Raw genomic sequence first — 11,634 nt, 5'->3', positions numbered from 1 at the left:
CAGTCCCAAAGAAGTGCAATGTCAAAGAATGTTCAAACTACAGCATACTATACTCATTTCATATGCTAGCAAGGTAATGTGCAAATCCTACAAGCTTCAACAGTACGTGAACCAAGAACTTCCAGAAGTACAAGCTGGATTTAGAAAAGGCAGGAGAACCAGAAATCAAATTGCCAACATATGTAGGATCATAGAAAAAGCAAGAGAATTACAGGAAAACATCTATTTCTGCTTCATCGACTACACTAAAGACTGTTGGATCACAACACTCTGCAGAAAATTCTTAAAGAGATGGGAATACTGGCTCACCTTACCGGCCTCCTGTGAAATCTGTATGGAGGTCAAAAAAAAAAAAAAAAAAACAGGACCGAATACAGAGCAATGGACTGGCTTAAAATTGGGAAAGGAGTATGTCAAGACTATATATTGTCACCCTGCTTGTTTAACTTCTATGCAGAGTACATCACGCAAAATGCTAGTCTGAATAAAGCACAAGCTGTAATCAAGACTGCCAGGAGAAATATCAATAACCTCAGACATGCAGATGACACCACCCTAATCGCAGAAAATGAAGAACTAAAGAGCCACTTGATGAAGGTGAAAGAGGAGAGTGCAAAAGCTGGCTTAAAACTCAACATTCAAAACACGAAGATCATGGGATCTGGTCTCATCACATCATGGCAAATACATCGGGGAAAAATGAAAACAATGACAGACTTTATTTTCTTGGGCTCCAAAATCACTGCAGATGGTGACTGCAGCCATGAGATTATAAGATACTTTCTCCTTGGAAGAAAAGCTATGACAAACCTAAACAGCACATTAAAAAGCAGAGACATCACTTTGTGCACAAAAGTCCATATATTCACAGCTATGGTTTTTCCAGTAGTCAACTATGGATGTGAGATCTGGACCATAAAGAAGACTGAGTGCAGAATTGATGCTTTTGAACTGTGGTGCTAGAGAAGACTCTTGAGAGTACTTGGACAGCAAGGAGATCAAGCCAGCCAATCTTAAAGAAAATAAACCTTGAATATTCAGTGGTAGGACTGATGCTGAAACTGAAGCTCCAATACTCTGGCCACCTGATACAAACAGCCAATTCACTGGAAATGACCTGATGCTAGGAAGGATTGAGGACATGGGGAGAAGTGGACAACACAGGATGAGACAGTTAGATGGCATCATCAACTCAATGGATATGAGTTTGAACAAACTCCAGGGCAGGGAATCCTGGCATGCTCCAGTCCATGGGGTCACAAAAGTTGGACATCTCTGAGTGCCTGAAAAACAACTTTATGTAACTTCATCAGGAATATCTTTCCTCATACCTCAGTCTGGTTCAGGATCTCCGATGTGGTCTTCTTCAGACACTAGTCTCAATAGTGTCTTATTATTTAATGGCTGTCTTCCCCACAAGACATTGCCTATATCTGGCATCTAGAGTCATACTTAACCACACAAAAGACACACCACAAAACTTATTGAATGTTTTAATAACTATGTTTCTTTGTTACAGTTAAAATTCATTAGAGGTTTCTCAGCTTCTCAGTCAAAATAAAGTAAACTTTAATTCCAAAGTTGAAGAAAGTAAGAGGTTAGGGACTTTCTTAGGTCTTATTACCACTGATGGTAATGAATCTCCAGGGAAGCATAGCTCCAACCAGTAAGAGAATAACATCAATCTCTAGATTGGTTAAGTTTGAGCTCTGCACCTTCTGTATCTCTGAGTTTCCATGGAGACCAAACAGAACCCCAAGCAGTCCAAGCCTGATGCCAGCTCCACAGAGGCAAAGAGTCTGCTATGACTATTTCACCCAGAACTCTCTATGGACACCATAAACCTGGAAGGGCCAGAAATCTCTTAAGCCCAACTGAAAAGGCGTTATACTAATCAGCATCTATTGATGTCTGTCTCTGCCCTACTATATGAGGGATGGAAGAATAATTTAATAGGTTTTCATGTCCATTTCCCCAGGAAATTGGTCCAGTGGTAACACAGTGATGGATCAGGAGCAATAGAAGCTTCCTGAGAAACTGGTGAAGCTCTGGGGAATATCCAGAGATTGTTCATTTCTGAGGACAACTGATTATATGTGGATGGTGAGAGTCAGAGAATATTTCTTGAGAGAGATTGGTTGTTGGAAAATATGAATACCTACAGACACTGTGTACAAGAGAACAGGACCTGTCCGTGTCCATGACCTGCAGAACATGTTAGAGCTCTGGCGCATCCTTCACTTCGCATCTCTGGTGAGCCCCCAAGAAGCGTACTCCTCGGGCAACCCTGCAGAGTTGGGAGTTTCCTGTGAAAACCAGGAGTCTCCCCTCATCAGAACTGCCTTGAAGACAACTGAGCATCTCACCTAGTATCTAGTGAGGTAATCTACATCCGTGCAATTTTTGGTGTGGGGAAGGGGAACCTGACTCCTCTGGATGCTCTGGCTGGAAGCCTGCATGTGTTTCCAGGTGTCCACTGGCGGGCTATGGCACAGCTCGCTTCTTTGATTTTTTGCATCATTCTCAGTATCCTGACTCAGGAACAGCGGATGGCTCACAGAATCATTAAGACTTTTTTTGCACTCTATTCATGGGCAGCCATTTATTTCCCATTTGTCGCAAACTGTTTTACCCAACCATTAGTCCCAATGGGTTCATTGTGCAAGTTTCTTTTATGACTTTGAATTTAAGTTAGTTTACAATCAATAATAAAATAATAGAGACAGAACAAAAATCACCCACCATCCTCCCATCCTATTGTGGCAATTATGCTCACTTTTCTGTGCTCTCATCCAATTCTTTTCCATATAAATACATATTTTACACAGCTATACTGCACTGTGTTACCATTTCTCTGAGGCAGGCTTATCACATTAGTTCCTGCTCCCGTCTCAGATAGAGTCAGCTCTTCTCCACAGAAGCTTGCCTTTACCTGTCATTTCTATAAAGGACAACCGATGGCAAGAATGCCTACTGCTTTATCCAGAACCAGAAAGACACTGTTGAACAATGTAAAAACTAGAAAAACAAATCTTTTAGAAAAGACCAAGAAAACAAAGACATAATCTCTAAAATTGAACCCAAAAAACTCTAAATATGAGCATTTATCATTATTGTTAATATTACTTAGGAATGTATCCCAAAGAAATAACCATCATGCCTAATTTACAAATGCATGTTCTGTCCTCCAATACAACAATCTTTTAGCACATGAATCCCTCAAATAATATCAGCCAATAATACCTAAGAAAGGATTTGTGATAGCATGACAATAATTTGTTGTATTGATATGTGGGAAGCAAGGATGTTGAAAATAATAATCTGTGTGCATGACCATTCAAATCCATACACTGGAAATAATAGAAAAGTACAATGGAAATAAATCAATATACTAATGGCAGTTGTCTCTGTAGGACTACCAGTGATTCTTTTCATTTTCTGTATATCTTAAAATGTCCAAGATGACCTGATAATATTTTTATATTTTAAAACTTTTTAAGTACACATTGCTCTAAATCCAGTATGTTTTCTCCAATTTTATTTTTACTTACCCTTAATTATCCTGCAAGAATATCAGCCAGAAAGGGAGAAATAAAAATCACTAGCATTTTGTGACTGCATGGTCAAGTGGTCAATCTTGCGTGAGGTGTTGAGTATACATTACTAATTTAAATTCTGCAGAACTTTTCTCTTCTGAAATGTTTTATTCCCATTGAAGAAGCAGAGTTTCATGAGGTTAGAGAACTGGCCCCAGTCAAGTTAGTAAATGTTGAAACTCAGGTGCACACACTCAGGTGCACACACTCAGGTGCACACATGGAGTCTCTTTAACTGAAATGTCTGTGTTCTAGAGTAAATTTTCCATCAGTGTTTTTGATAAAGGTCTGTGATCAATGGATACAGGATTTGCAGAGGAAGTATTTTACTTTATTTGAGAGACCCCTTAAAACATTTGGACAAATATGGGGAAAGACATCATCTGATCAAGATTTAAAGGGACAAACACTTCCTAACATAAATAAGAAAAACAGAAAAAGAATTGGTAAAGGCAAAAATTTGCCAAAGAATACCAGACATTTAAATCAAAGTATGTATTACTCAGCCACTAAAAAGAATTCATTTGAATCAGTTCTAATGAGATGGATGAAACTGGAGCCCATTATACAGAGCGAAGTAAGCCAGAAAGATAAAGACCATTACAGTATACTAACACATATATTTGGAATTTAGAAAGATGGTAACGATAACCCTATATGCAAAACAGAAAAAGAGACTCAGATGTATAGAACAGACTTGTGGACTCTGGGAGAAGGCGAGGGTGGGATGTTTCAAGAGAACAGCATCGAAACATGTATATTATCTAGGGTGTAACAGATCACCAGCCCAGGTTGGGTGCATGAGACAAGTGCTCGGGCCTGGTGCACTGGGAAGACCCAGAGGGATTGGGTGGAGAGGGAGGTGGGAGGGGGGATTGGGATGGGGAATACATGTAAATCCATGGCTAATTCATTTCAATGTATGACAAAAACTACTGTAATGATGTAAAGTAATTAGCCTCCAAAAAAATAAATAAATAAAAATTTTTAAAAAATACATTAGCATATGTAAATGTCATTTTAAAAATAAATAAATAAATAAATCAAAGTATGTGACTTGATGCTAACTCAGTGAGGAGGAATCTGGACAACCAGCCCGTGGAGGGAGGAAAAGGGATTTGCAGGTGGAAGAAATAAAGGATTCCTTCAGCTCAAAATCCCTCTTTCCTTTCAGTTCCCAGTGTCCTCAGATCCCCAGAACATCACGGCTCCTGAAGCCGCACACCCCGACTGGGCATTCCCAGCAGAGGCCAGAGGAGCCACGGGGAACCACACCACTGTCACCGAGTTCGTCCTGCTGGGGCTCTCAGATGCCTGTGAGCTGCAGACGCTCCTCCTCCTGGGGCTCCTCCTGACCTACCTGCTCACTCTACTGGGGAACCTCCTCATCGTGGTCCTCACCCTCATGGACAGGCGCCTCCACACCCCCATGTACTACTTCCTCCGCAACTTTGCTGTCCTGGAGATCTGGTTCACCTCGGTCATCTTCCCCAAGATGCTGACCAACATCCTGACTGGAGACAAAACAATTTCCCTGGCAGGCTGTTTTCTACAAAGTTTTCTCTATTTCTTCCTGGGCACCACAGAGTTCTTCCTACTGGCAGTGATGTCCTTTGACAGGTATGTGGCCATATGCAACCCCTTGCGTTATGTCACCATCATGAGCAAAAGGGTCTGTGTCCAGCTAGTTCTTTCTTCATGGATCACAGGGTTCCTTCTCAACATTATTCCAGGTTTCCTCACATTTCAGCAGCCATTCTGTGGTCCCAATATCATTGATCATTTCTTCTGTGACAACTTTCCACTCCTGGAACTCATATGTGCAGACACAAGTCTGATCGAGCTTCTGGGTTTTATCCTGGCCAACATCAGCCTACTGGGCACTCTGTCCGTGACGGCCACCTGCTATGGCCACATCCTCCACACCATCCTGCACATCCCCTCAGCCAAGGAGAGGCAGAAAGCCTTCTCAACCTGCTCCTCCCACATCATTGTCGTCTCTCTCTTCTATGGCAGCTGCATCTTCATGTATGTCCGGTCGGGCAAGGGCGGCCAGGGGGAGGACAGGAACAAGGTGGTGGCCTTGCTCAACACCGTGGTGACCCCAGTGCTCAATCCCTTCATCTATACCCTGAGGAACAAACAGGTGAAGCAGGTGTTTAGGGAGCAGGTGAACAAGCTCTTCTAATAAACCTGTGGATCCAAGAGGCTGCACATAAGATCCCCAGTTAAGCTGAGGGAACATCATGACTCTGCAACAAATGCAGGCTTTCTTATCCAGGAAAAGCTTGATGACATGTTTCCGGGGTGCCAGTCACTGTGCACCTCAGCATCAACTCGTAAACTCTGTGGCCCCTCAAGGCATTTTTAGTAATCATCATATTTGGATATTTCTCTTCATTCCATCTATATGCTTCGCTTCCCAGCAGAATACAAGCTTTTTGATGAGAGGGTCTGCAATTACTGGCTCTGTAATTCACCAAAAGCCTCAAAAACCAATTGTTGTGATATACCATATAAATACTCAGAAACTGCTTTCAGACTGATTTTGTGTTTCTGTTTCTCCAACAACCTCAAGGGAGAGGAGAACACTGTTAGCACTGTCCTCATCTTGTCACAGTAATATATCCCTAAGAATTCAAAAAATAAGGTTAGTTGCTTATTATCAATGATGCAGCCACTGTGGAAAACTCTTTGTTTAGTATTAAAATTCATAAGTATTCATCATTCCTATTTAGAAAGACTCTTCCTCCTGGTTGGTTACTTCCCTAAGCCCCAGTTTTCTCATCTGTAAAATGGGGATCCGTTCCAAAGGATTATGACAAAAGTCAAATGAGATACTCTATGTAAGAATCGTAAATAGTGACTGGCACATAATAAGTTTCATTAAATGTTAGTTTCTTTCATTTGTACCTCATCCTACCTTCCCTCTCTTCCTTTTAAATTTCACACCCATTGTTAACAAAACTTTTCTGTTTGGAATACTATAAATTTTATATTCAGAATATCCTATTTATCTTATACAAAGTTAAATACAGTATTAAACCTATTGAAATTTGTTACTAAGATGTTCATTATTTTCATGAAAATGAAAATTAGGTCATGTTGGTAAACTATCAAATATTAACTAAATAATGAGATCAATTCACATGGCAACTTATTCCAAAATAATTATTACACGAATGCCATGTTCAAGGAAATGCACATTTCAGTGCATAACACTTAATTTATGCCTTCAAAGAATTTGAAATCTAATAAGGAAGATAGAAAGGACACAAATAACAACATTTGAGGGTACAAAATGATCTTTGTAAGAAAATACCACAGGTAGCTCTTCAACAACAAAAAGGAAAACCTGGAGAAAAGCGATGACTCCCTAGAGGATGAGAATTTTCAAAAATGTAAAAAGAAATAGAAATCTTAACTGGCCCAATTACCATAGAAAGATTTCAAGTAAAGATTATACAGCTACTATAAACTAAAAAGTATGTTTTCAACAACAAAAACAACTCTTCTACAAATGGCCAATAAGTACATGAAAAGATGGGCAGCATCACCAATCATTAGGGAAATGCAAATTAAAATCAAAAATGAAATATTATTTTATAGCTATAAAGATGGATATTATTTAAAAATTTTTCTTGAACAGATTATACCAAGTGTTGGCAAGAATATGGATAGATTAGAATTCTGGTGCATTGCTGATGAGAGTATAAAATGATGCAGCCACTGTGGAAAACAGTATGGCAGTTCCTAAATAAAGTAAACAGAGATTTACCATATCATCCAGCAATCTCACTTCTAGACATAAACCCAAAAGAATTGAAAGAAAGGACTTGAACAGATATTTTTATATCTGTGTTTACAGCAGCATTATTCACAACAGCCAAAAAGGTAGAAACAACTCAAATGTGCATGGATGAATCAATGGATAAACAAAATGTGGTATGTACATACATTGGAATATTATTCAGCCTTAAAAAGAAATGGAATTCTGATAAATTAAATGCTACAACATGGAGGAAACTTGAAGACACTATGCTAAGTGAAATAAGCAAGACATAAAAGGATAAATAGAGTCAGATTCCACAATATGAGGTATAGAGTGATCAAAAAAAAATCATAGAGACGGAATGTAGAATCGTGGCTACCAGGAAGTGTGGGTAGGAAATGGAGAGTTATTATTTGATGGATATAAAATTTCAGTTTGGGATGATGAAAAAGTTATGGACATGGATAATGGTGATGATCTCATAACAATGTGAATGTACTTGACACCACCAAACAGTACACTTTAACATGGTTAAAATGATCAATTTTATATTATTATGTATTTTACCCAATAAGAAAAGTACAGATTCCAGGTCAGAAACAAAACTGCATTACCTTTGACTTCCTTCCTTTCTCTTATTTCTCAGTCAATCCATCAGCAAACTCTGTGGATTATACATCCAAAATATGTACTAAATCTACCATTTCTTACCACCACCACTGCCATCTTTCTTCATATAACCTTCCCCATCCTCTAGGAAATCCATCCCTACCTGCCACACCAATCCCATGCCCATATCTCTGGAGAAGGACAAGGTTAGCAAACTCAGGTGAGGGGGAGGTGGACTTGCATAGTTAACACAGAGGAAGCCGAAACCACACACCATTTCTCTCTGAGATTTCCTGCCTGAAACAGGCCTTATGCATCAACAGAAATACAATTTATTTTTTTTTATTTTTCCATTTATTTTTATTAGTTGGAGGCTAAAATACAATTTACTTTAAATGAAGTTCAAACCTTTAACAATTATATAGGACCAGACAATTTAATAATCCCATTCTTTGAACAAATGGTGAATGAAGGACTTCTAAAATTATACATATGCCCAGAAAATTTGCATTACTGTCCTGAATTTCATACAAGGTCAAGGAAGAAATAACTGCATGAAGAGGTTTAAATGAACTTTCAGGAAGGAGGGAGACAGAAGAATGTAAATTACAAATGAACGATTATTTTCTATAATATACAAAGGTAAATAACCCAACAGATAATTGAGATAAGTATATACACAGACACTGACAGTAAAGTAAACTCAAAGGACCAATATAATTGAAAAGATGTTCAGCTATATTACTGGTCATTGTTGTTGTTTAGTCCCTAAGTCTTGTCCAGCTGTTTTGTGACCCCAAGTACCCTAGCCCACCAGGTTCCTCCTCTCCATGGGATTTCAAAGTCAAGAATACTGGAGTGGGTTGACATTTTCTTCTCCCAGAAATCTTCCAGACTACGGGATCAATCTCACATCTCCTGAATTGCCAAGAGGATTTCTTACCCCTGAGCCACCATCTAGTCAAAGATATGGTTTTTCCAGTGGTCATGTATGGATGTGAAAGTTGGACTATAAAGAAAACTGAGCAAAGAAGAATTGATGCTTTTGAACTGTGGTATTGGATAAGACTCTTGAGAGTCCCTTGGACTTGCAAGGAGATCCAACCAGTCCATCCTAAAGGAGATCAGTCCTGGGTGTTCATTGGAAGAACAGATGCTGAAGCTGAAACTCCAGTACTTTGACCACCTCATGCGAAGAGCTGACTCATTGGAGAAGACCTTGATGCTGGGAGGGATTGGGGGCAGGAGGAGAAGGGGACGACAGAAGATGAGATGGCTGGATGGCATCACCGACTTGATGGACATGAGTTTGAGTAAACTCTGGGAGTTGGTGATGGACAGGGAGACCTGGCGTGCTACGATTCATGGGGTCGCAAAGAGTCAGACATGACTGAGCGACTGAACTGAACTGACCTCTGCATATAAACTAAATAAGCATGGTGACCATATACAGCCTTGACGTATTTGACATGGAACAACCAGGGAAGCAAAGTAAGTTGTATTCCTTGGAGAGATTGGTACTGCTATACTTGACATGCATTTGAATCTTATTTGATGATACTTTTTTGGGCTTTCCTGGTGGCTCAGATAGTAAAGAATCCTCCTGCAACACAGGAGACCTGGGTTCAGTCCCTGGGTTGGGAAGATCCCCTGGAGAAGGGAACGGCTGCCCACTCCAGTATTGTGGCCTGGAGAATTCCATGGACTGTAAAGTCCATGAGGTTTCAAATAGTCGGACACAAAGAGCAACTTTCACACCTCATACACAAAGTATCATCCATGCACAGTACATCATGTGAAATGCAAGGCTGGATGAATCAAATTGGAATAAAGATTGCCAGGAGAAATATCAACAACTTCAGATATGCAGATGACACCACCCTTATGGCAGAAAGAGAAGAGGATTTAAAGAATTTCTTGAAGAAGATGAAAGAGGAGAGCAAAAATGTTGGCTTAAAACTCAACATTTGGGCTTCCCTAGTGGCTCAGTGGTAAAGAATCTGCCTGTCAATGCAGGAGACATGGGTTCAATCCCTGGCCCAGGAAGATCCCACATGCTGCAGAGCCACTAGGCCCATGTCCCACAGCTACTGAAGCCCAAGAGACCAAGAGTGCATATTCCCCAACAAGAGAAGCCACTGCAGTGAGAAGCCTGTGCACCACAACCCCTGCTTGCTGCAACTAGAAAAAAGCCCAAACAGTAACAAAGACCCAGCACAGCCCTAAATAAATAAATAAATAAAAATTAAAAAAAAAAAAACTCAACTATCAAAAAGCAAGATCATGGCATTTGGTCCCGTTACTTAATGGCAAATGTATGGGGGGAAAACAGAAACAGTGACTGCAGATGGTGACTGCAGCCATGAAATTAAAAGACACTCCTTGGAAGAAAAGCTATGACAAATCTAAACAACATACTAAAAAGCAGACATCACTTTGCCCACAAAGATCCATAGAGTCAAAGCTATGGTTTTTGCAATAGTCATATACAGATGTGAGAGTTGGATCATAAAGAAGGCTGAGTGCCGAAGAACTGATGTTTTCAAATTGTTGTGCTGGAGAAAACTCTTCAGAGTCTCTTGGACAGCAAGATCAAACCAGTCAATCCTAAAGGAAATCAGTCGTGAATATTCATTGGAAGGACTGATTCTGAAGCTAAAACCAATACTTGGGTCACCTGATGCAAAGACCTGAGTCATTGGAAAAGACCTTGATGCTAGGAAAGATTGAGGACATGAGGAGAAGTGAACGACAGAGGATGAGATGGTTAGATGGCATCATCAACTCAGTGGACATGAGTTTGAGCAAACTCTGGGAGATAGTGAGGGACAGGGAAGTCTTGGTGCTGTAGTCCATGGATCACAAAGGGTCAGACACGATTGGCGAATGAACAACAAAAATGCATTGAATGCTTCATCAGGACACCTACGGAATAAAGACCAGAATCTCAATGAGAACTGTATTAGCCTCTAGCTCCAGATATCTCATAAGGCTGCAACCAAGGTACAGGCTACAACAGTAGTCATCTCAATGCTTGTCTAAGAGAGGATCTGCTCCCATGTTCACTATGGTGGCTGTTCATTGTCATTAAGTCCTTGCTGGCTATTGGCTGGAGACATGAGTCCCTTGCCATGTGGGCTTCTCTACTGGACAGCTAATAATATGGCTTCCTTCAGAGCAAGCAAGAGAGCAAGAAAGGACATGCAAGATGGAACCACAGTCTCTCTGTAACATTCTCAAAAATGACATCTCGTCCCTTTCACTGTATTCCATTCATTAGAAGACCATCACTAGGCACAGCCACACACAAGGGGAGGGGATCACATGTGGGCATAGATATCAGGAGATGGGTCATCGGGGCCACCTTAGAAGCTATCACAGGCACTATGTCAAATCAACCTGTGACACCAAGCACGTAGGCTGTATCATGTCTAACTGAAAATTATGAAAGTTCTGGTCGACCAGAGGAGGTATACAATTTCTATAACCACATCTCAGCAGATGCAACCAGTATGTGCCATGTATGCTTCTTAACCTCAGCTACCCAGTCACATGAGCCTACTTCTTATAAGTTATTGATGTAGTCATGACTCTTTACCAGGAATAAGGTGACTACACATGCAGCTTATATGAGGTGACCAGGTGTTTAGAAAGTGA

General features: G+C 40.3%; 1 protein-coding gene across 1 annotated transcript; it reads left to right on the top strand.

Annotated features, from left to right (window-relative positions):
- Positions 1-2,214: 2,214 nt before the first annotated feature.
- LOC110123026 (olfactory receptor 6E1-like) lies at positions 2,215-6,181 on the top strand. Its single transcript, XM_070468497.1, has 2 exons — positions 2,215-2,253; positions 4,771-6,181. The coding sequence occupies exons 1-2, from the start codon at positions 2,215-2,217 to the stop codon at positions 5,782-5,784; spliced, it is 1,053 nt and encodes a 350-aa protein (XP_070324598.1). The 3' UTR covers positions 5,785-6,181.
- The last annotated feature ends 5,453 nt before the right edge of the window (positions 6,182-11,634 follow it).

This window comes from Odocoileus virginianus, chromosome 6 (genome assembly GCF_023699985.2).
Source record: "Odocoileus virginianus isolate 20LAN1187 ecotype Illinois chromosome 6, Ovbor_1.2, whole genome shotgun sequence".
In the NCBI taxonomy this organism is placed as follows: Eukaryota; Metazoa; Chordata; class Mammalia; order Artiodactyla; family Cervidae; genus Odocoileus; species Odocoileus virginianus.
Note: the sequence above shows the minus strand (reverse complement) of the source record. Positions and strands in the feature narration are given on the sequence as shown.